General features: G+C 36.8%; 1 protein-coding gene across 2 annotated transcripts in view; it reads left to right on the forward strand.

Annotated features, from left to right (window-relative positions):
- Positions 1–24,706, forward strand: part of METAP1 (methionyl aminopeptidase 1) — a 68,462-nt gene that overhangs the window by 14,155 nt on the left and 29,601 nt on the right. The window contains exons 2-3 of one of the 2 annotated variants that reach the window (XM_041758527.1): positions 18,231–18,378; positions 21,811–21,862. In XM_041758527.1, the coding sequence (XP_041614461.1) occupies positions 18,307–18,378; positions 21,811–21,862 (124 nt within the window). In that variant the 5' untranslated portion in view covers positions 18,231–18,306. The remainder of the gene's footprint in view (positions 1–18,230; positions 18,379–21,810; positions 21,863–24,706) is intronic. The other variant, XM_041758526.1, reaches the window with a different exon arrangement.

The raw sequence follows: 24,706 nt of genomic DNA on the forward strand, positions 1-24,706 counted from the left end.
CATGTGGATATCCAGTTTTCCTAACACCATTTATTGAAGAGATTGTTTTTTCCTTATTGAATGATCTTGGCACTCTACTAAGGTCATTTGACTATGTGAGGGTTAATGTCTAGATTCCAGTCTATTCCAGTAGTCTGTATTTTTTAATGGTAGTACCATACTGTTTTGATTATTGTAGCTTTGTAGTATGTTTGAGATCAAGAGGTGTCTTCTAAGTTGTTCTTTTTAAAAATAATTATTTTGGCTGTTTAGTGATCCTTTAGATTCCATATGAATTTTAGGATGATTTTTTTGAATTTCTGCAAAATAAGTCTTTGGGATTTTGATAGCAATTGTGTTGAATCTGTAGGTTGCTTTGGGTTGTACTGACATTTTAACAATATTAAGTCTTTCAATCCATAAACATGGGATTGCTTTCCATTTTTTATAAAGCTTCCATTTTTTGTTAAGTTTTGGGATATAAGTTCCTTACATTTATTAGATATATTTCTAAGTACTCTTTTTAATGCTATTGTAAATGAAATTGTTTTCTTAATTTCCTTTTCAGATTGTTCATTGTTAGTGTATAGAAACAATTGTCCCATGTTGATTTTGTATCCTTCAGCTTTACTGATTTTATTAGTCTAACAGCTTTTCACCTTAGAATCTTTAAGATTTCTACATAAAAGATCATGTCATTAAAAAAAAAATCATGTCATTTGTGAACTAACATAATTTTGCTTTTCCTTTCTAGTTGGATGCCTTTTATTTATTTATTTTTGCTACATTGCTCCTGCTAAGAATTCCAATATTGTGTTGAATATAAGTGGTCAGAATGGGCATCCTTGTGTTGTTTCTGGTCTTAGAGGAAAAGCTTTCACTCTTGCACCAATGACTGATGCTATTAAGCTGTCAGTTTTTATCATGTTGAGGTAGTTTTCTCTGTTCCTAACTTACATGTTTTTATCATGAAAGAGTGTTGAGTCTTGTCGAATGCTTTTCCTGCATCAATTGAGATGACTGCAATTTTTGTCCTTCCTTTTGTTAATGTAGTATTGATTTTTAAATGCTGACCAGATGATTTTTTTTATGTTGAACTATCCTTGCATTCCAGGAATCCATGTCATCATGCTGTATAATTTTCTAAATGTGTAGTCGAGTTTGGTTTGCTAGTATTTTGTTGAGAATTTTTATATTAGTATTTATCAGAGATGTTGCTCTGTAGTTTTGTTGTGGTGTCTTGTGTCTGGCTTTGTTATCAGGGTAGCACTGGCTTCACAGAATGAATGCACTGGGAATTTACCCTCATTTTTGTTAATTGAGTTTTCTCCCCCTTTTTCTTAGTTAATTTAGCTAAGGGTTTTGTCAATTTTATTGATCTTTTAAAAAACTTAAACTCTTAGTTGGGTTGATTCCCCCCCATTGTTTTTCTCTTTTACTAATCTGTTAAAATCTTTATCATTTCCTTTCTTTTGCTAGCTTTAGATTTAGTTTGTTCTTTTTTTAGTTTCCTGAGAGGTGAAAGGTTAGTGTTACTAATTTGAGATTTTTCTTCCTTTTTACTTTTTAAATTTATTATTCAATTTTTAAAAAAATATTTCTTTATTTATTTATGATAGACATAGAGAGAGAGAGAGGCAGAGACACAGGAGGAGGGAGAAGCAGGCTCCATGCAAGGAGCCCAACGTGGGACTCGATCCCAGGACTCCAGGATCGCGCCCTGGGCCAAAGGCAGGCGCTAAACCTCTGAGCCACCCAGGGATCCCCTATTATTCAATTTTTTAAAAAGATTTATCATGTTTTGGGGGCAGGGGGAGGGAGAGGGAGAGGGAGAGGGAGGAGAAAGAATCTCAAGCATACTGCATATCTGCCCTGAGCACAGAGCCCAGCATGGGGCTCAATCTCATGACATTGAAATCATGATCCTGGCCAAAAACATGAGTTAGATGTTTAACTGAATGAACCACCCAGGTGCCCCCTTTCTTCCTTTTTAATATATAACTTTGTAGTTATAATCTTCACTTTTTCTGGATCTCATAAGTTTTTTTTTTTTTTTTAAGACTTTTATTTACTTGAGAGAGAGGGAGACCGTATGAGTGGGCGGGGCAGAGGGAGAGGGGAGAGAATCTGAAGCAGACACCCCATTGAGCTTGGAGCTGGACAGGAGGCTCGATCTCATAACCCTGAGATTACAACCTGAGCTGATACCAAGTGTTGGATATCTAACCAACTTGAGCCACCCAGGTGCCCCTTCCATAAATTTTGATATGCTGTATTTTGTTTTCATTTGTCTCAAGCTATTTTCTAATTTTCTTTGTGTCTTTCTTTTTGACCCATTGGTTAAGAGTTCATTGTTTAATTTTCACATATTTGTGGATTTTCCAGTTTTCCTTCTGATTTTTCTTGAACACCTAAAACATTGTAGATTTTTATGTAAACTTGATTCCATTATTTTTAATGATGGTGTAGAATTTATTTGCATGGTTGAATCAGGATTTAACCCATTTGATACCAGTGGATATCTAAATTCACTTTAATTTTTCACAATTATAAATAATGCTGCAGTGAGCATTAAATTGCATATATGTTTACTTATTTGTCAGGTTATTTTCCTTGGTTCAGTTTTTGGAAGTGGATATTGTGGTAAGCACTGAGTAATATGTGAAATGTGTTGAATCAGTATGTTCACCTGAAACTATTATAAGTAAATATAAATAATTTTTTTGGGAGGGGGGAATTGGCATTACTCGGTCAAAGTGTATTTTTTTCTGTTTTTTATGTGTATGTATTTATTTATATACATGCTATATTTGATATATGTAGCCTTCTTGGTACCAGCTGACCATTCAACACTCACTGATATTTTATTGTCTATCCAATTGCTCATATCCTCATCAGCATGAATTGATTTTAGTTTTGAGATAGTAGAAAAGAAAAAGAAAAATATAGATTCTAAAGGAGACAGTAGTGGGTAAGTGGTCATATTAGGAAAACCATTTAATGTTAATTCTAGCAACTACTTATAGGATGATTTGTGGTTCAGAATAGGAAAAGATTAGAGAAAGGAGACGGTCCAGGTAGGGAGACCAGTGGAAAGCTGTTTTGGTTAGTTTGACAAGTCAGTAGAGCCTAAAATAGAGTAGGAGATGTTGGGATTAACTAGATAAGAAGAATAAAATGGAAAATAACTTGTTCTAGCAGTGAAATGAAAATAAAAACCCTGTTGGTACTTTTTTGCTCTCCAGTGATTCACAATCCTGGAAATAAATAAGAATCATCTACATAGCTTGTCCTCAGAGATTCTGATTAAATATGAGGTAGGAAGCAGCATGAGTTTTTTTTTTTTTTTTTTTTAAGATTTTATTTATTTATTAGAGCACACACGCAGGGAGGAGGGACAGAGGGAGAGGCAGACTCCTCACTGAGCAGGGAAGCCTGATGCGGGGCTCCATCCCAGGACCCTGGGATCATGTCCTGAGCTGAAGGCAGATGCTTAACTGACTGAGCCACCCAGGCACTCCCAGCATGAATATTTTTAAAGAAAAACTTTCCAGATGATTCTGATACGTAGCCGAGACTAAGAACCACACTATGTCATATCAGCTCCTGGACCTTTTTATTGGTGCTAAAAAAGAAATATGTTCTCTTGGGGTGAAAACTCAAGGTTTACAACTAGTTATAATAGATAATCAACACACAGTGCTTTGGTGCTATTATATTAAATAGGTGGAGAATAAAGCAATGAGACAAAGTGCACTCAGACAAGTACCAAATAAGCACATGTAACCTGTTAGGTTTGAGGGTGGGATGGGGTATAATGTGGACACTATATGGAGAAGGTAGCATTTGAAATAGACCTGAAGGGGTAGGTAATGCTTCTGAGAACTGGGATGTAAAGGGGAGTGTCAGCAGCAGATACACCAGATGTGGCAAGGCAAGGAAAGTGTGTTTGGGGTATTTAGTCTAGTTTAGCTAGGTCATTGGTACATTTTGCAGAGATGAGAAGGGAAATATTGCCTGGTTAAGCGATCAGAGGTTGATTCTTCAGGGAATGGGTAGTCACTTAGCATTTTGGGTGGTCCTAGTCTAGTAATGAATAGGAGAAGAAAAAGAACGAGATTGTGGTTTAAGGAAAGAACACTGTTCAGCTGTCAAAAGTTATTAGGAGATATAAGGATGTTCTTGACGCCCTTAGTGATTTTGAGGGCCGTGACTGGGTTGCTTCATGGCTTCAGCAAGTAAGAGGAAGGTGGGTGTCCTTTTCTAGGTGAGAGGTGTTTATTATGAATATTTTAGTTCTTTCATTTACTTGAACCCTCATATATCTTGAAATACAAGCCTTTAGCTAATTAAGCTGTTCCATGAGATAGCTCCCCAGTTTATTTAATGAGAATAATCCTATTAGTCCTCTTATTAAAAAGTTGGGATTTGATGTAAGTTGCATGAACCAAATAGAAAGCATTCTGAAATGGAAAGTAGGTGGCTAGTTAGATAGCTACTTTTCAATAAATGTGTGAAATTTCAAAATGTTAGTTGATGATGGCTACATTAAAAATACAGTTGGGAGAAAAAATAAAGTGGGACAGAGTTGGATCCCAAGTGCATTCTAAAACTTTTTTAGAATACCAAGTAGTCTGAAATATATGTAAAAGTGTGTTGTGTTTTTCCAGGGAGTACGTTCATAATCTTGTTGAAAGTATTCTTTGCTGAAGTAGAATGAAGCATGATTTTTATATCAAGGTTTTATTTATTCATTTAAGAGAGAGAGTGAGCATGAACAGGGGGCAGGGACAGAGGAAGAGGGAGAAGCAGACTCTCCACTGAGTAGGGAGCCTGATGCAGGGCTTGATCCCAGAATCTTGGGATCATGACCTGAGCTGAAGGCAGATGCTTACCCGACTGAGTCACCCAGGCGCCTAAGGATGATTATTTTAAAATCCTAGTAATTGCTACATAGGGTATGACTTTTCAGAATACATAGGAAAACATAATTTCCTTAAAATACTTAAGAGGTATTTAAATGTTGGTCTTTATATATTTTCTTGGGTAGTTTTACTCTGCCCATTATGAAGTGAGGATGGAGTAGAAGGGTTTTAAAATATGGTTCCTTTAAAAAATTTATGCTGCTTTTAGTTTGTCCAAAGCTCATCTGAGAATCAAATCAACAGTAGAGATCACAGTGGAATAGATTATTAAGTGAATTGTAGAGGCTGTAATTGCTAAAGGGTTTAGAAGTGTCAGTTCCCACTGAGGGATAGATGGTATTTAAAATCAGTTATTATTATCTTCTGTACTCTTGAAGAAAGGTAAGGTTGAATGGAGAAGAGGAGGGCATCTGATTATTTAAGCTTAATTGCTTTGAAAGATACCTATAGAATTGGGCACAAGTGGGAATGGCACCAGCTCCCTGCTCCTGTCTCAGTCAGAGCCACTCTTTTCTGTTTTAAATACTGAACACTGCTCTAGATTTTCTTTTTAAGAAGAATTCCTTGATCAAGAGGAGTAAAAAGAAAAATGTTTAGAACTGAACTCTGCTACCCTCCAGATGGCAAGCATTTGCCATTGGAATCAAGAAGTCTGTTTATTTAAAATCCAGGAAGATTTGACGATTGGGTTCTGGATGTTGTCATGTCATAAATAACATGATCTTCTGAGTATAATCTAGGAATGATGAATGTGTAGACCTACCTGCTGTAAGGGATAGGTCACTGAATGTAGTTGGTGTTAGGATGGAAGTAATATTGATGGGAAGGAAAGGAGCAGTCAGTCTGAAAGTTCTTTTTTTTTTTTTTTTTTAAGATTTTATTTATTTATTCATGAGAGACAGAGAGAGAGAGAGAGGCAGAGACATAGGCAGAGAGAGAAGCAGGCTCCATGCAGAGAACCTGATGTGGGACTCTATCCTGGGACTCCAGGACCACGCCCTGGGCTGAAGGCAGACACTCAACTGCTGAGCCATCCAGGGATCCCTGAAAGTTGTTTTTGATGCCAGTCTGTCAAACCTAGTTCGCCAGAAGGGTGATGTCCCCCAGGGAAGAGGCTAAAAAGGTGGGCTATGTGTTTTGCCACTTGGGATATTCAGTTGTGGAGTGGAGAGTAAATTGTTCAGTCACACTATTAGCAGAAAGTATACAAATGTTACATAATACATTAATTATGTATTAATTGGTGTAATGCCTTAACTCAGAATAAGAAAGCAACTTGTCTTTTAGATGGGTTCTTCATGGAACTGGAAATCGGCATTCAACATAAATTCTGACTATAGATGAATCTTAGTATATATGCACTGGACATTATAGGGAGTATGGTTTTGATTCTTGAAAAGACATGCTTAGAATGAAATATTCTATAATCCTCATATCACATACCATGTAATTTCTTTCAAAATTTTTTTCCAGTTTTACTGAGAAGTCATTGACATTAACTGCCTAAGTTTAAGGTGTATCAAGTTGAATGATTTGATATATGTATACACTGCAATGTGATTACCAAGTAGGTTTAGCTAATATCCATGATTTCACTGGTTACAAATTTTTATTTCCTTGTGTTGAGAACTTTTAGGATTTATGCTTTTAGGAACTTTCAGATATACAATACGGTATTGTTAACTGTAGTCATCATAATGTACATTACATCCTCAGAACTTGTTTTTATTTCAACATTTTAAATAGATTATTTTGGCATTTAATTTCATATCTGTAAGTAACATGATTATATTGCTGTGTCCTGATGATTTGGTTCAGGCCTTCCTCTAGGCTTCTGGAATGCAAGAAGAGGATTTGGTGGTTTTATCCTTTACCTGCCATATATGTGTCTTCTGATTTGTGAGTGGTTTTGACAGCACAGTCCTGTAGTTTGCTTGTCACTTAATAGTTGCGTGACCTTGGGCAAGTCATTTATCATCTGTGTATTTCAGTTTTCTTATCTGTAAAATGAGTATATAAATAGTACCTACCTCATTGGGTTAAGTGTTACTATCTATAAAGTAATTAGAATAATGACAAATAGTAGGCACTATAAATTTTACCTATTATTATTATGTTGTGATTACTTTTTCTTCCCCATGCAGATCCTTTACTTGCTCTCTGTGTACTTATTTTTACTTTACCCTAACCCTTCCTTTGATTCTTGTAAGTCTCTTTTTAGTATATTTAAACATACTTGGTATTCTTTTTTTTTTTTCTTCATACTTGGTATTCTATCACTTGTTTCATGTTTCTGTAAGAAGTCTCTTCTAGGTCTCTGACCTTTCCAGCTGGGATTAGTAAGTCTCTATCTCTACTGTATAGTTTGTTGGGGATATTTATCTCACGTCATTCTGGGGTTTTCTTATATTTTGTCGTGTGTAGTATTCTCTAACTCCTACATCCTGCTAAAATATTTGTGGAAGATTTCTTTGAAGAACATTTTGAGAAAATAGTTTCTTTTCTAAGGTTATAAAGCATTTGTTTTGAATTTAAAACCACATATTTTAATATGTTTTTAAATGCCCTTTAGTTAGAAGTCATTTTGATACTACTTTATAGTTATAGAAATCAATAATAGTGAAAGCTGTTGAATAGTAATTTTACATGGAATACCTTAGTTTGGACCCAACATAGGTACTTTCAGATGCAGTAAACTGTCATTCAGGAATCCTTTTTATATGTTGAACATTCAAAAGTAATTGATTAATTTTGGCAATTCTTAAACCTTCTATTTGTTGAAAGTTTCACAGTAGGAACAACCAAGTCTTATAGTTACAAAACCATAATATGACAATATGGTTACTAGTTACAGTATTTCTGGAACTTATAAAACAGGCCTGTATCTTCTTGAAAGGACATTTTCCTGAACTTTCTAATGTTACTTTGTTCCTTCATTTTCCTTGTGCCTAGTAGGTCATCTAGGAGTAAGGAGGCAGATTTTTTTTTTTTTGTCCTCTTTATTTGAAAATGAAAAAAGCACTTGCTTATAGTATGACAGGGATTAAGAAACCATGTTATATAACATTCTGGCTATATTTGCTTATTTTTATTATTTAGAGGTAGCATTTTACCAATATGAAGGATTAATAATCTAGTGGAGTGATTTGCTTAGCATTTAATAACTTCACTAGTACAACTTAAAAGTTGAGTTCATTATGTTCGTGTAAAGTCCTTTCTGGGAGCTGCTGATGCATCAGGGTGGTTAATTTCTATTCAGTGTAGTTTTGATGCTGAGTATTTTCCTATATATGTGTTTTAATTCGATGAAAATTTTGGAAATCTGTTTTATTACAATATCTTTTTTGTTTTGTTTTAAAAAAGGTAATATGTGTTACAAGAATTTAAAGTGAGGGGTGCCTTCTCCCAAATTTATTTCTCATTCCTTAGGAATAATCACTGTTCACAGGTTTCTCTGTATCCCAAGAAGTTCTCAAAGTACATAATGTATCTCTTAGGGACACCTGGGTGGCTCAGAGGTTGGGTGTCTGCCTTCGGTCCAGGGTGTGATCCTGGAGACCTGGGATCGAGTCCCGCATCAGGCTTCCTGCATGGAGCCTGCTTTTCCTGCTGCCTCTGCCTATGTCTTTGCCTCGCTCTCTCTCTTTCTCTCTCTGTCTCTGTCTCTGTCTCTCATGAATAAATAAAATCTTAAAAAAAAAAAAAAGTACATCTCTTAATGGGCATCTTTATTCAACAGAATTCAATAAGAAACATTCTGTTTTCCTGTCTGTACTTGATAACATGGGTTACTATAGTTTCTAATAAAGAGATAATTACTTTTGGTAAGAGAATTAGCATACTTATAATAATATAAGCTTCGTGGATGAAAACATTTAACATTGTAAAATGTTTTTTAAATGATAATGTGATTCTGCTGGAGACCAGTCTCGTATTTTTTCCTTTGGTTTTGTCCTTTTGCCAATTCTTAGTAACTACTTAGAAATTCTTCATATTTGTATTTTTAAATATCTTAAGCTAAAATTTTATTTAGCCTTTTCTTTGAAATTTGTCCCCCTTTACCTTGATCTCATCTCTGTCTTCCTCTCTCTCGTCTATGCTGCTAGATTGTTTTTGTTTCTTTTTACATGTACTGATTTATTATACAGGATACAACTGTCCCTACAGCCAATGGAAAAGATGCAGAGGGCAAGGTATTGTGAGGAGGAGGTAGTGATGCAGACCCATTTCTTGCCCCCTTTTATCCTCGTTCTCAAGCTGTCGCTTCTTCTGAGCTCTGCCCTGTGAGTCTTGTAGCTGTATAGAAAGAGAGTGGACTTTGGAACCAGAAAGTCCTATATTTATATTCTAGCTCTGCCACTCAACAGCTGTTTGAACTGGCTCAAACTAAAGTAGGTTAAATAACCTTCTCATCTGTAAAATGGGAATATTAATATCCACTTCCTAGGATTAGTGTGACATCTGAATGATAATGCATTTAAGGTGTCCCACACAAAATCAGGCTCTCAACAAATGGTGGTTCCCAATAATAAATGTCGAATGGAGGCTCTACAGGCTTTTACCTATAATGGAAGATGATGTCCTGCTCATCCAGCTTGATGGTAACCTTCCTCTATAGATACTTGCCACCTGATCCTTTTTATTCATTAAGAAGATAGCAGGGCTATTTATATTTTTGAGACAGATTATCTGTTGGCCAGCAATAATAAGGGTTGGCAGTAAGAGTGAGGTGGCAGATAGGAAAGGGAAGAAAGGGCAGCAAGGAAACCCTGAATTAAAATATCCAGCATTACATAGTGAGAGACCTAAAATGGCCACAACTTTGCAAAACAAATACTATCAAGTTGTGTAATATAAAAAAAAAAAATAATCCACCATAGTCAGCTAGTTTATTTTAGGGAGGTAGAAATCATGAAATAATAGGAAAAGCTATTAATACATCAAATCATTACACCAAATACAAAAAAAATTGCTTCTGTACATTCTTAAGATACATTTGATGAGATTCAACATTAGCCCCTAATAAATTATTTTTAGAGCAGAAATAGGAAAAATTGTTTCCTTAACATAAGAAAAAGTGTAAGATTCCTCTAATTCTTTTTTTTCAAAATTGAACAATTCTAGTTTATTTGCCTTTTAATATAAATTTTAGAACCATACTTTTTTATATCTTAAAGCAATCCCCATTGGAATTGCTTAAAACTTGTAAATGAATTTGGGGAGAATTGACATCTTTCCGATGTTTAGTTTTCCACTCTATGCACAAGATATCCATTTAGTTAGATCTTATTTGATTTATCATTGTTTCTTAGTTTCTATAAGTGTTATAGTTTTTCAACTGCTATGCATGTTTTGTTACATTTATACTGTTTTTTCTGGGGAGGAGTGATCATAAATAGTAATGCTTTTTGTCATTTTCTAATTATATATATTGCCAGTATATAGAAATACAGCAGGTTTTTGTGTGTTGACCTTGTATTTGTGGCTCTGCTAACCTGGTATTTTAGTTCTGGGAATTTTTTCCTTTGTATTTTTATACAGATACTTATGTCATCTTTGAATGGGAGCAGTTTTCTTTTTTTTTACTGTCTGTATGCGTTTTATATATATTTTTCTTGCCTTCTTGAATTCTAAGACTTCCAGTGTGATGTTGAATTGGGAATGTTGAGAGTAGACATCCTTGTCTGGTTTCTTTCTTTCTTTCTTTCTTTCTTTCTTTTTTTTTTTAAGATTTTATTTATTTATTCATGAGAGACATACAAAGAGAGAGAGAGACAGAGACAGAGAGGCAGAGACACAGGCAGAGGGAGAAGCAGGCTCCATGCAGGGAGCCCGATGTGGAACTCCATCCCAGGTCTCCAGGATCAGGCCCTGGCCTGAAGGTGGTACTAAACCGCCGAGCCACCCTGGCTACCCCTTGTCTGGTTTCTGATCTTGGGGAAGAAGCATTGTGTCTTTCACAAATATGATATCCATAGACTTTGGTAGATAATCTTTATCAAGTTGAGGAAATGCTCTCCTTAGTTTACTGAGGGTTTTTATTATGAATGGATGATAATTTTGATTTCCAACTATAGTATGGATTTTTCTCTTCTTTTCACTTCTGTCACTTTTTGCTTCATGTATTTTGAAGCTCTCTTGTTAGAGATGTATAGTTTAGACTGTTATATCATCTTAGTTGACCTGTTTTTCTTTTTTTTTCTTTTTTATCATTATTCCATTCTCTCTTTACTCTTAATAATTCGTTATTGTCACATTGGCCCCTGAGACTTTGTTCATTAAAAATAAATCTTCTCCATGTTCAAATGGAATAGTTTCTTTTGATCTCTGGATCTTTTCTGTCATCTCCATTATACTGTTGGATCCACCGAGTTAGTTTTTTACTTTGGCTACTGTAGTTTTCAATTTTAAAATTTCCATGTGGTTTTTCTTTATGTCTGTTTCTCTTTGCAAAGATTTTCTCTTTATCCACTGGTATTAAGAATGTTGTCCGTTGGCACGTTTTAATAATACCTGCTTCTGAGCCTTTGGCAGTTAATGGCAACATTCATGTCATCTTAGTATTGGTGTCTGTTGACTTATTTCACTTGTGAGTTGAAATTTTCATGGTTCTTTATATGTCAAATAATTTTAGACTGTAGACTAGGAATTTTGATATTACGAGATCTTGAATTTCGTTTAAATCCTTTGGTGAATGTTGATATTTTTGTTTTAGTCCGTTCCTCATCTGAGTTAGATCCAGGCTTGGTCTGAGATGTGGATGATGGACTTTTCAGTTAGTTCTGTTCTCACAAGTATTGTTAATGTCGTGTTATGAACAACTTTATGGGGTCCCTTTCTGGAGCTCCTTCCTGGTACTTTCTGGTTTCTCAGAAATTCTCATTTTTGGTTTTCTGGCCAGAAAGCTGTAATTTAGTACCCAGTTTGTTGCACACTTCTTGATGCTGTCTGTGTCCAGGGCTACATGGCAAGAGGGCAGAGGGAAGAAAGTGGGGTTTGGTCCTACCCTCTCTGGACTACAGCTTCACAGATGAGAAAAGGAAGATGCCTCTTCCTCAGAATTTTGGTTCCTACAAGCTCATGTTATAGGTGGTCACCTTGGGATCACTTGGAGTGTGGGGTGTAACAGGATAGAAGAGAGAAGAAAAGGTGGATATCTGTGCTCTTGGAGCACTGGGAATTATTCTTCCATTCCTTGAGCCAGAATTAAAGGATTTCTCCTGGAGCACAATGTGTCTGTGCCAAGTGGTCACTTTCTGTTGCCCCTGATGATACGTGGGGTGAGATGGTGAACTCGTCACCATATCAGTGGAACTTCAAATTTTGGTCTTCCCTAATCTGCCTGCTGCGGTTTTCTTTTCAGAGCCCTCAAATAGCTGCTCCACGCATTCTGTTCAGGCCTTATAGTTGGACTAAATCTGCAAATCTGTGACTTTTGTCTCCCTTGTAATATGACTACTGGTTGTCACTGATCAATGTTTTATTTATAAATGTAAATATATATATAAAGGCCTGGCTTTCTAAGGGTGCCTTTGTGTCTGCCAGAGATGGGTCTCCGCTTGTACTCAGATGCTGTGAGCCAGTAGGCTTTGTTCTCTCTAATGGTCTGTGTGGTGGGAGCAGGTTCGAACTTGGGGTTACATCCCCTTCCCCACTGTGCAGCCTCTGTGGGCAGTAATAATGCCAGTAAGATACAAAGCTCAGTGCAATTACTAGCTGCCTAATTGCTATCAGTTTTCAGAAGCCAAGAATCTGGGCCAGGGATGACACATGTTAAAGGTAGAGATACTTAAGTGATCATCTTTTCAAGTTTAAAATTTAAATTGCCTCAAAAAATAATAAAATTGATGATAATTAGAATTGAGCACTTCTTGGCCACACATTTTACACAGTTGTTTTCCCAACATAACAGTCGAGGAAAGCAGAACTTCAGATACTAAGTATCGAAAGGCTGATAAGTGACCAAGCTAGGATACAAGTCTGTCTGACTTCAGAGTCCATGCTTTTTAGCCACTAGTCATGTTTGAGAAGGACTGTTTTAGAGAACCTTGTGGGTTTTGAGTTGTCCCTACTTATAAACCCTTTAGGGGCTATCAATTATCCTTAGTAGTAGGTAGTGTGTGTTTTTTTTTTTTTTTTTAAAGCATTATTTTGTTTTGTTTTTTAGTATTACCGAATTAGGTGAATATACTAAATTCTTGGTAACATTTTAAATTCTGCTTTTACCTCTCTTTGGTGTTTTTTTCTCCTTATGTTTCTTGTTTAAATTGGTATGTGCCCCCCCACCCCCCATTTAAATTGGCATGTAAATTTCTGTGTTCTCTAAATGAATCAGTTGGGATACAGATTTTTTTTTTTTAACTTAAGGAAATTTATGTCAGCTTCTGTGAGGGTAAAAAAAGATGCTGGGTGATGCAGAAGTGTTTTGTTCACATAACCTATTTAGAAAAGTTTTATAAATAGGTTGTATCAGAGTGCCAACTATATAAAGACAGATTTTAAGTAAGCTGTATACCCAACATGGGGCTTGAACTCATGAGCCTGAGATCAAGAGTTGCATGCTCTATTGACTAAGCTAACTAGGTACTTGCTAAAGGTAGATCTTATTTTGCAGTTTTGATATGTACGGATTTATTTTTTTATTTTTTTAAAGATTTTATTTATTTATTCATGAGAGACACAGAGAGAGGCCGAGACACAGGCAGAGGGAGAAGCAGGCTCCATGCAGGGAGCCTGATGTGGGACTCGATCCTGGGTCTCCAGGATTACACCCTGGGCTGAAGGTGGTGCTAAACCACTGAGCCACCCAGGCTGCCTGATATGCATGAATTTAGTTACCATAGTTCCATTAAGTGAAGCCAGTCTCCCAATGACATGGAGTAATTACATAAAGTACACACTTCATGGCCAACTCTTTAGTCCTAGGATCACTGTGTAAATCACAGGTGTGCACCTTATCAGTGACCAGTCACTCCCTTCTTTGAAAACCTGTCAGTGATTGGCCACTGTGCATCTCACTCATTTCTCATCCAGACAGCAAAGTCTGTAGTTGTGTTGCTTTCTTGTTTTCCAGTGATGGCTTCTGTGATATTTTATAAGAACGGATAATCGAAAGAAGGAATTGGCCAACAAAGATCAAAGTGCAGTAAAGAAATGGTAAATGATAATGCTAGAAACATAAAATCTAAATTTAACATAAAGGGAGTTGTAGAAGAAATAGCTGGCCACAGGAATATTGGCATTCCTCACCATTCTAGACAGCTAGACATGCAGCCAGAACAGAACAACTCAATGAGGCCAACTTGTTGGCATAAATGAGGAAAATGGTTGTGATGAAAAGAATGGCAGTGTTGTGGGGGAAGCAGTACCAACAAAAGCTTTAAAGGAACTCCCAGAGGTGTTGAAAGTGCAAAGGATAAAATTTGGAAGCTGTTCTATACCTAGCAAAGAGTAGGACAGTTTGCCAAGCATAAAAGAGATGCTCACTCTGTTTCATAAGTTATACAATAGGAAGAAGGCAAATATTCAATCTGGTCTTGGTAAGTTTTTAAATAAAGAAATAAAATGCTCTGATTCTCAGAGAAGTCTTGTCTATCCATCACCCCCTGCTTGCTCTCTCATTTTCTCTCTCTTGAATAAGAACAGCTTAAAGAACAGTTCTTCAAGACCATTCTTTCGATTATTATTTAGGAAAAGGGATTTTAATTTTAGGTTTGTGGATGAAGATCAGGAATGTCATGAACTCAAGTCTTTACAGGTTGTTCCTTTGTTTAAAACTTTTTAATGGCTTTCTGTTGTTACTGGAAGAGACCAGAGTCCTTAACCTCATCCTGACCCATGCCTGTATCTTTACCTCTTGCCCTTTACCTCTTTTTCTTAGCACTATATAATTTTTCTTTTTAGCCCTTATGACTTAAGCTATGTGATCGTGTAATTAGCTGTGTAATATTTGTCTGGACCAGGCCTATATTGTTCACTGCTGAATGTCCAGCACCTTACAAGTGCTTTGGTCATATTTTACACTTTATATGCATGAATGATTTAGTAGCGACTAACACTGTGCACAAGTTTGTTGTGCACAGGTATGTTTTTTTTTTTCCTGTGGAGGGGAATGATTGCTTTCAGAAGATTATCAAAGGATTTAGTGATCTAAAAAAAAGTTAAGTATCACATTAAAGGAATTGGATGCCCTGAAATGGATACTCAACCTAGATGGTATCATTAAATACTGAAGATGTTTACTTTTCTGTTTAAGTTTTAATTTAAATTCCATTTAGTTAACATAGTGTAGTTAACTCTTCAGTTTTAAACTATATTTGAATATCTGGACATATAAGATGTATATGGTGATGGGCAAACCTTTTAAATTATTACATTACAGAACATAAAATTTATTTTAAAAAAGGTTAACTATACAATAGCGATTTAGAAATCTCATTTTTTTTTAGATTTTATTTATTTATTAATGAGAGACAGACATAGGCAGAGGGAGAAGCAGGCTCCCCGTGGGGAGCACGATGTGGGACTCAATCCCAGGACCCCAGGATCACACCCTGAGCTGAAGGCAGATGTGCAACCACTGAGCCCCTCAGGAGTTCCTAAAAAAATCTCATTTTTTATGTAACATATGACAGCACAGTTGAGGTGGTGTCAAGTGGGAGACTACTTCAGTTCTATGAAATTGTAAATTTCTTCTCGTTTTAAAATTTTGTTTTCATTTTAAAATTACCTATTGATTTTTTTTTAGATGCTAATCATTGTATTTTAACCTTGTTTAAAGGTTTTTTTAAGCAATGGAAATATATATGTTTTAAAATATTTTCTTTCGAGGAGTGCCTGGGTGGCTGAATCAGTTAAGCCTCTGACTTTGGCTCAGGTTATGATCCCAGGGTCCTGGGATTGAACCCCTCATCCAGCTACCTGCTCAGCGGGGTCTGCCTCCCCCTCTCCTCCTGCTTCTTCCTCCCTGTTCCTGCTTTTTCTCTCAAATAAATAATCTTAAAAAAATTTTTTTGTTTTCTTTTTAAAATTACCTAGTGTTTTTCTTTAGATGTTAATTCATTCATATTTTAAACTTTAAAGCGTTTTTTAGCATTGGATACACATATATAGTGGGAAGTCTGCTTGTCCCTCTGCCCCTCCTCCCACTTACGCTCTCTCTTCTCTCTGTCTCTCACATAAAATCTTTAAAAAATATATTTTATATCGAATCTTAACTCACAGTAATTTAAATGTTTCTTGATTGGCTTCGTTTATTGTCTCAACCTCATGGAGGCAAAATATCCATAATTAAAATAATTTTTTGTAACTTTTTAGTTGATTACTCAAATTATTTCACATACCTAGTCAAAATGTTTCTAACTTACAAAGCACCTCACTCCTTTCCTATTTCCTTTTCTTTTCTTTTCTTTCTTTTTAAAGTAATTTCTATACCCATCATGGGGCTCAGACTCATGACGCCAAGATCAGGAATTGCATGCTCCTCCAGCTGAGCCAGCCAGATGCTCCTGTTTCCCATTCATTTATTTATTTATTTTAAATATTTTATTTATTTATTCATGGGAGACACAGAGAGAGAGGGGCAGAGACACGGGCAGAGGGAGAGGCAGGCTCCATGCAGGGAGCCTGATGTGGGACTTGATCCCGATCCCGGGTCTTCAGAATCAGGCCCTAGGCTGAAGGCGGTGCTAAACCGCCTAGCCACCCGGGTTGCCCTTTCCCATTCATTTCACAGTTTCTTTTGGCCATGTACTGATTCATTCCCAAACTCTTCCACAATTGCATAGAATTCCTCTCAATACTTTCAAATACATTTGGCATTTTGTCATTTTTACTTGAGAACACTGACCGCCTCTAGCCACAACTTCTTGCCCTCCGGCTTCCTTCAGTGCAGTCATCCTTACCTCCCTTCTCAAGCATTACCCTTTACTTCTCTTTTGTCTGTATCATATCTTCCTCTCTCCTGGTTAATCTCATGTTTTATGTAATATCTCCTCCAGTAGCTTCCTGAGAAAGATTGCACGGGAGGTAAACTTTTGAGATTCTGTAAATATCTTGCTGTACCCTGACACTTGAGTTTCAGTTTGGCTGAATTTGGAATTCTAGTTTGGAAATTGTTTTCTCAGAATTTTTGTATTATTGTTCCATTTTCTTTTAACTTCCACTGTTGTTGAAAAGTTTGTTGCCATGGGATTCATAATCTTTTACATATTTTTGCCCTCCCCCCTTTCTCTGGAAGCTTATTAGAGCTTCTCTACCCCAGTATTAGGAAATTACATATGGTATGCCTTGGGCAAGTTAAGATTTATCCTTTGGGAGTCTTTTCAGTTTAGAAACTACTGTCTTTTAGTTACAGAAAACTTTATTTCTAAGGTCTCTCTTCTCCCTTTTCTCTCTGAAACTTTTATTATCCAGATGTTAGATTTGTTGGTTGTTTTTTTTTCTAAGTTTTTTTTTTTTTTTTTTTTTTAAGTTATCCCTACAACTAGTATGGGCTCAAACTTACAACCCTGAGATCAAGACTCCTATGCTCTATGGACTGAACCAGCCAGATGCTGGAGACTCATTGGTTTTAAATACCTTTTTTTTTTTTTCAAAAATGCCATCTCTTTATTTTCAGCCTTCTGTCATTTTGCTCTACTTTGAAGGGGGGAGGAGGAGGTTAACTTTGAGATAATCACAATTTTTTAAGAACTTCTTTTATATAATTACTTAAAAGATGGAATCCAAGGCTTGTGGAGCTGAAGAGTACCTAAGAGTCCTCTTTTGATAACCCTGCTCTGTCCAGAAGTTTTTTCTCTATTGTTCTTGACGTGTTTTCTTCTGATTTATATTCTAATTTTAGTGATGGCAGGAAAAAGGCTAGCCAGTTGAAGGTGCAAATTGTGCTGTGCCGGTGCTTCCATAACAAGTGGAGTACCTTAGGATTTTGGAGAATGGGGTGTATGTGATGGAGCAAAAATCTGTCCTTAATTTTTTTCAGGGTAGACTATTTACAGCAGTGATGCAGTATTGGACATACCAGCACCTAGATAATGTATAAGCCACTTTAGCCATACATAGGTCTTATTGGGTAGACATTTGGTTGATTTATCTTAAGCTGGCATACTGAAAATTAATTGAAAATTATACCAAGCATACTTAGTATGAAAGCATTGGTGTCAAGGCCTTCAACTGAAGAATAGCATTGGTACATTGAGCCTGCAGCCCTGGTGGGTTTCTGCCTCTGGGCCTGGCTGACTCTTAGACTGTCATTCTAGGACCCACTCTGACCGTTTCTCTCTACTCCCTTCCTTCTGCATCCCTGATGTTTTTCCTTGTTGATAGCCTACTGCCGTGAGGCTGGAAGAATGAGAAACAAGGGAAATTCCAGTCTGTCTCATCACTTTTGCCAGTCTTATCCATGATGATGAACAGTTTAGAAAGGAAAGGAAGAGATGAGATTGAAATACCGATTGAAGTTAAGCTTCTTAAAGTAAGTCATGTGCTTTGGCTGATCTTATTTAAAAATTACTGTGCATAATGGGGAGTTGACCCCATGAATAAGTACAGTAAGCAGAAAAAGCTTCAAGAAGACTGTAATTAGTCCTTCACCCTCAGTGCCCTAATTGGATTCATTCTTTTGGTGTGCCCTAGTGTCTTGTTTTTTACTGTGTTAGTTTCCTGTGGCTGCTGTAACAAATTGCCACAGAGTAGCATAAAACAACAGCAGTATTCTTTCATAGTTGGGGAGGTCTAAGTCCAAATTCAGTTCCACTGAGCCTAAATCAAGGCAGTGGCAGGGCAGTCCTCCCTCCAGAGGCTCTACCACATTAATCTGTACCCTTCTGGCCACATTCCCTCCTTTTCTGTGTATGTGAGCCTCCTTCTGCCTCTCTCATAAGGGCACTCATGATGGTGGCATTTAGGGCTTACCAGGATAATCTCCCTAATCACAAGACCCTTAATTTAATCACACATTCAAATACCCCTTTTCAAAATAAGGTGATATTTATAGGTTCCAGAGATTAGAACCTGGTGTCTCTGGGTGGCCATCATTCAACCTACTGTAGTTGTTATGGCCATCTTTATCCAGTGGCCCTTTCCCCTACCCCTACCCCTGCCTTTTAGTCTGTTACTATACAGTGGAGTGATTGATTTGTTTTTATGCCATGGTTGTTTGAGATTTTATTTCTCATAATCCAATGCAGTTTCTTTTTTTTAAAGATTTTATTTATTTGAGTGAGAGACCACAGCAGGTAAGAGAGGCAGAAGGACAAGCCAACTCCCCACTGAGCAGGGAGCCTGACACAGGGCTCAATCCCAGGACCCCAGGATCATGACCTGAGCTAAAGGCAGATGCTTAACTGACTGAGCCACCCAAGTGTCTCTCAATCCAATGCAATTTCTAACTAATATATCTTCCAAAACTAAAAGTGTGGAGTTTTGTTTTATATCATGTTCTTTTTTTTTTTTTTTTTTAGATTTTATTTATCTATTTGAGAGAGGGAGGGGCAGCGGGAGAGGCGGAAACAGAGTGCTTGCTGAGCAGGGTGCTTGATTCGGGGTTCCATCCTAGGACCTCAGGACAATGACCTGAGTGGAAGGCAGACACTTAATTGGCTGAGCCACCCAAGGGTCCAAGTATGGAGATTTTTAATGATGAGGAGTCTGGAGGTAGGTATTTTGAGACTGGAACAGCAGCCTCACAAAGTCCTTAGGGATCCAGGCTTCTTGGGGTGTGCTTGATGCCTTGTGGTCACAAGACTGCCACTTCGCTTCAGCCAGCGTCTTGGTTTGAAGCTGGGAAAGGGCAAAGAAGAGAAAATAGGTGCCTGTTTTCTAAGAAGCTTTCCAGAGGCCCCACCTGACAACTGGGTTGAGATTTTGGCCAGGTTAGGTCATGAGGCCATTTGTATCATCGAGGCTGGGAATGTTTTTTTGTAGGATCCATTACAACTGTGCTATAGGAGGATTCTGTTGGTGTGAGAGGGAGGGGAGAATGGCTGTGGAGTAGGCAGCTTGGTCCTGGAAGGTGATGAGAACATTTCCATCGACAACAGGAAGAAGGCTTTGTGTATGTATATGATCACATTAATTTTTGTTCATTCTCTTATCATATACTGAGAAAACCTGTTCAATGCCAGGCATAGCCATAAGCACTGGGATGTCAGGGATTCCCATATTTTGATACTTGCTAGGTACTAGACACTTGGTTATCTACTTTCCCATGTGTTATTTACATGATCTCATCTAATCTGCTATATTATCGTCACCTAGATATCTGCCCCACTTGATAGGGCAGTTGAGGACCCATGAAAATGGTTAGTAGTTATCATTGCTTCCTAGATTTAAAAATAAAATTTTATTTTATTTTTTTCAGATTTGTTTATTTTGAGAGAGAGGGAGAGTGAGCACAAGTGGGGGGAGAGGGAGAGAGAAAATATTAAGCAGGCTCCATGCCCAGTGCGGAGTCCATCTCGGGGCTCAATCCCATGACCCTGAGATCATGACCTGAGCCAAAATCAAGAGTCAGATGCTCAACTGACTGAGCCTCCTGGGACCCCTTAAAGATAAAATTTTAGACTTTGTGATGGTAGAGCTTAATTGAATGTTTTCTAGTTCTGAGTTTGATGCTAAATTGATGTTTTGAATTGAGTACAAACTCTCCACACACCCCCACACACCTACCCATCCACACACTAAAGCAGTGGGAAAGCATGACCTTTAGTCAGGTAAGCCTGAGTTTGAGTTCTTGTTCTGCCAGGTGTGATTCTGTTATATGACAGTAAATTATTTAGCTATTTGTGCTTCAGTTTTGTCATGTGTAAAATGGGAATAATGCCATCTGCCCTGCAAGGTTTTTGTGAGGATGAAAGGAGAGGTGGGCATATAGTGCACATATTCAGTAAATGATAACTTATAGTTATTCATTATGGTTGCCTTCAAATTACTGTTTAACACTGATTTTTACCTTTGTTTTCTTATGCTGAATAGGTGTAGGTAGTACTGAAGAAATAACTTATTCCCGTTTCAGTTCTTGGGACTTTCCAATTAATCACAATACCTCTTCTGGCAGAATCATAGATAATTTTTTTTTTTAAACTAGTTTCCTAGAACTCCAGGGTGGCGAAGAACTGGTCTTTTTACCAACTTTGAAAAAAGTCTTGAATGTTGCAGATATCTTTTTACACATTTGAAGTCTGTTGAGGCTTAACATTGCAGTAGGAGGCAATAGGTATGACCTGCGTTTTCTTAACTTAGCAGTTGGCAGGCTTTGAAAGATACAAGGAGAGGAAAAGGAAAGTAGGAGATTCTGGCCCTGAAAGGAGAAACTAGCTCCTCAGAGCCCTTAGACAAACCGTGAGGGAGAGGAGGAGCTGTAGCATCACTCGTGTCATGTGGTTTGATCACTGCATAGTTCTAGGGGTGCTTTCAGTTATGTTTTTAGCTTTTTTTCTTATATGTTAGTTACTCTTTTATATTTGCAAAGTCAAAACATTTGTAGGACTTTGTGAATTTTCTTAGTAGTTGTAATGATTTGTTTGAATAATTTTAAATTCTTTGATGGAAATACTATAAGAATGAAAGCATAAATAAGATCTTTAATTGAATTCATTTTTCTAATTTATTGCTTGAGTTCATTATTTGAATTCAGTTTATTACTTGAGTTCATTTTCCTAATAATTTCGAAAATAATTTGGTGACATAAAATTGAAATATAACTATGTGACTACTCTTTATAATATAGGCTAATGTTTCTTACTTGTCTGAAGTATCTCAATTTTTAAATAGATATCACCATTTCTTAAGCTCGCCCAAATATTGAATGCACAGAGATTCCAACATTTATTTCTTACGTACAGTATTCCTTAAATGTCTCTGATTAAGGGAGACCTGACGCTGATTTTCTTGTTTACTCTTTTAGGAATGTTTTAAAGGAAGTTGGGCAACTCACAAGTTACTACATAAGAAAGCAAGTAAGTAAAATCACACATCTCTGTACTATTTGTCTTAGATTTGGGTTTTATGCAGAAAACTAGAAGTCTTCCAGTTCTGAAAATATGTATTTGGGTTTCTGAAAGTATAATCCCAAGAGCTAGAATTAGCATGTATTTTAAAATTTTTTATTCTTTGTGGTATGTAATTGTGTAAATTTTGTAAAATGTAATTGTGTGAATAAAATGTGGCTGAGTGATCTCTTTGTTAATCTTGTATGTAATGTGAAAACATGAGATGGTTTTTAGGATAGATGAATCTTTCTTGAAAAGTACCTGAGAATGTCCTCATTTTTCGGCACTTGCTTTTCTTTGCTAGAAGGGTTTGTGTGTTGTAGGCAGGGGCACATGAGCTGTCTGGCTTCGAAATTTAGCCCGATTTCTTTGTTTTTGTTTACTTTTAAAAATTTTATTACTTTGTTTTTTGTTTTAATATTATTATTTGCAGCCATATGTTCAATTTTTCTTTTTGAAGTTACTTTCTGAGACACCACAGAGTGAAACTATTAGCTACTTCTTAGCTATTGCTATCAGCCACATAGATCTATCACCAATTCACATGACCTATTCTGCTTTAGCTACTTAATCATTCTGTAAATTCATGTCATTAGTGGGCTGCCTTAAGGGCTTAAGACAAGTCCACACAGTTACCTGAAAACTGACAATGACTTTCTAGTCTTACAACATAGCCATCCTGATGAATGAAAGCTTGGCAGACAGCACATGGTTCTTGGTATAAAGTTTCTGTTTCAACCTACTGATCTTGGTAATTTTTTATACATCTAGTTGTATATTTTTTAGGAATTTGCTGGTTTAATAAACATAGGTAGATTATATATATCTATCATAAAATCTCATCGAGGTCAATTTACCATTTGAAGGAAAGGGAAATGAAAGTGTAAAAAGACATTTTCTGTGGCTCTATGAGGTGAAGTGTACATTGAATGGAAATGCTAGGTTATTGTGGAAGGAAATGTGGTTAGAGATGAGGAAGGAGGATCATGAATAAATGAGAATTTAAGAAAGCATAAATAGCAGGATTTGTTACTTCAGATCAAAGTGTAGAAGTTGGTTTCAATAATGCTATTTATTCAGTCACACATTAAGTCCTGCATTTCTAATGTGTTAGATATTTTTAGAGTTGAGCCAGTTATTAACATTTTATATCCAGGCAGTTAAAGCATAGGGAAGTGAAGGGTTGAGGTGAAATAGTATGTTAGTAAAACAGCTTAGAATGGATATCTACCCCAAGCATTTGCTAACTTATTGAAGTGTGTGTGTGTGTGTGTGTGTGTGTGTGTGTGTTTAAGATTTTATTTATTTTTGAGAGACAGAACGAGCATGAGCAGGGAGAGAGGTGGAGGGGGCAGCAGATTCCCCTACTCAGCAGGGACCCTGATTCATGGCTTAGTCCCAGGGCATCAGGATCATGACCTGAGCTGAAGGCAGATGCTTAACCAACATACAAACAGTATGACCCTGAGTGTGTGTTTCTTTAATACTGGTTTCCTATGGGAAATTAAGAGCCATTATGACCTACACTCCAAGAGAATTAAACAGCTAATGCCCCTTAAGTAAAAAGAACATAATTATTACTGTCTTCAACTGAAACTTTGCATTTTACTCATTGCATTTTACTGTGGTGCCATCTTTTAGATAGTGCCCTTTTGAATCTTTTGGGATGATTTTCTTAGTGAGTGAGTACTGTTCTTGATCCCTTTGGGCTGTATTGGGTAGAGACAGCCATCAGCTGGCCTGCCTTATATCTTTCACACCCTGTTAAGTAGACTCTGATTATACCATTATAGATGAGAGACTTAGAGGAGGGAATGGTGTGGAGAAGGTTGGTATCCAGGGTAAGACTAGTATCTGGAAAGGGATCAAGGGAAAAGAATGTTGGGCTGGCAAGGAACCAAGGGCATATTAGAAGATCGCATCTTATTCCAAGAAACAATAGTGAGATAACATGTAACATGAAGTTCATTTCATGAAGATGATATACCCAGCTTTTTTCTTTTCTTTCTTTTCTTTTCTTTTCTTTTCTTTTCTTTTCTTTTCTTTTCTTTTCTTTTCTTTCTTTTCTTTTCTTTTCTTTTCTTTTCTTTTCTTTTCTTTTCTTTTCTTTCTTTTTTTTCTTTTTTCACTGTAATGCATACTTATCTCTAATTAAGGATGCCTGATTTATATTTATATTGGTGCAGGATATTGGTCTGTCATTTGCTTTTAATATTTTTGCCTAGTTTTGGCATGAGAGTAATCCTGGACTCATAATATGGAAGATGTTTCCTCCTCTTTTCTTTTCTAGAAGAGATTGTGTACAATTGGTATTCTTTTTTCTGTAAATATTTGGTGGAATTTACCAGTGAAGCCATCTGGACCTGGAGTTGTTTTGATTGCAGAAGCTAATCAGGCCTTAGGAAAATTTCAACTGTGAGTTAAAGAAATGACTCAAGGGCAGAATTTATTTTTCCTGTATCCTGGTGAAGAAGACCGCTTAGATTGCAAAGCCTTTGCACATAGTGTTGATACTCGCTTGATGTATACTTCCAACATGTATCTTCTGTCAGAACGCACACAGTAGCATTGGCTTTTATTTTTTTAAAGATTTATTTATTCATGAGAGACACAGAGAGAGAGAGGTGCAGAGATAGGCAGAGGGAGAAGCAGGCTCCCCATGGGGAGCCTGATGTGGGACTCGATCCCAAGACCCAGGGATCACACCCTGAGCTAAAGGCTGATGTTCAACCACTGAGCCACCCAGGTGTCCCAGTAGCATTAGCTTTTAGTCTGATCTGTGAAAGTTGTTATTAATAATATAGTATGTTT

This window comes from Vulpes lagopus, chromosome 6 (genome assembly GCF_018345385.1).
Source record: "Vulpes lagopus strain Blue_001 chromosome 6, ASM1834538v1, whole genome shotgun sequence".
NCBI classification, from domain to species: domain Eukaryota; kingdom Metazoa; phylum Chordata; class Mammalia; order Carnivora; family Canidae; genus Vulpes; species Vulpes lagopus.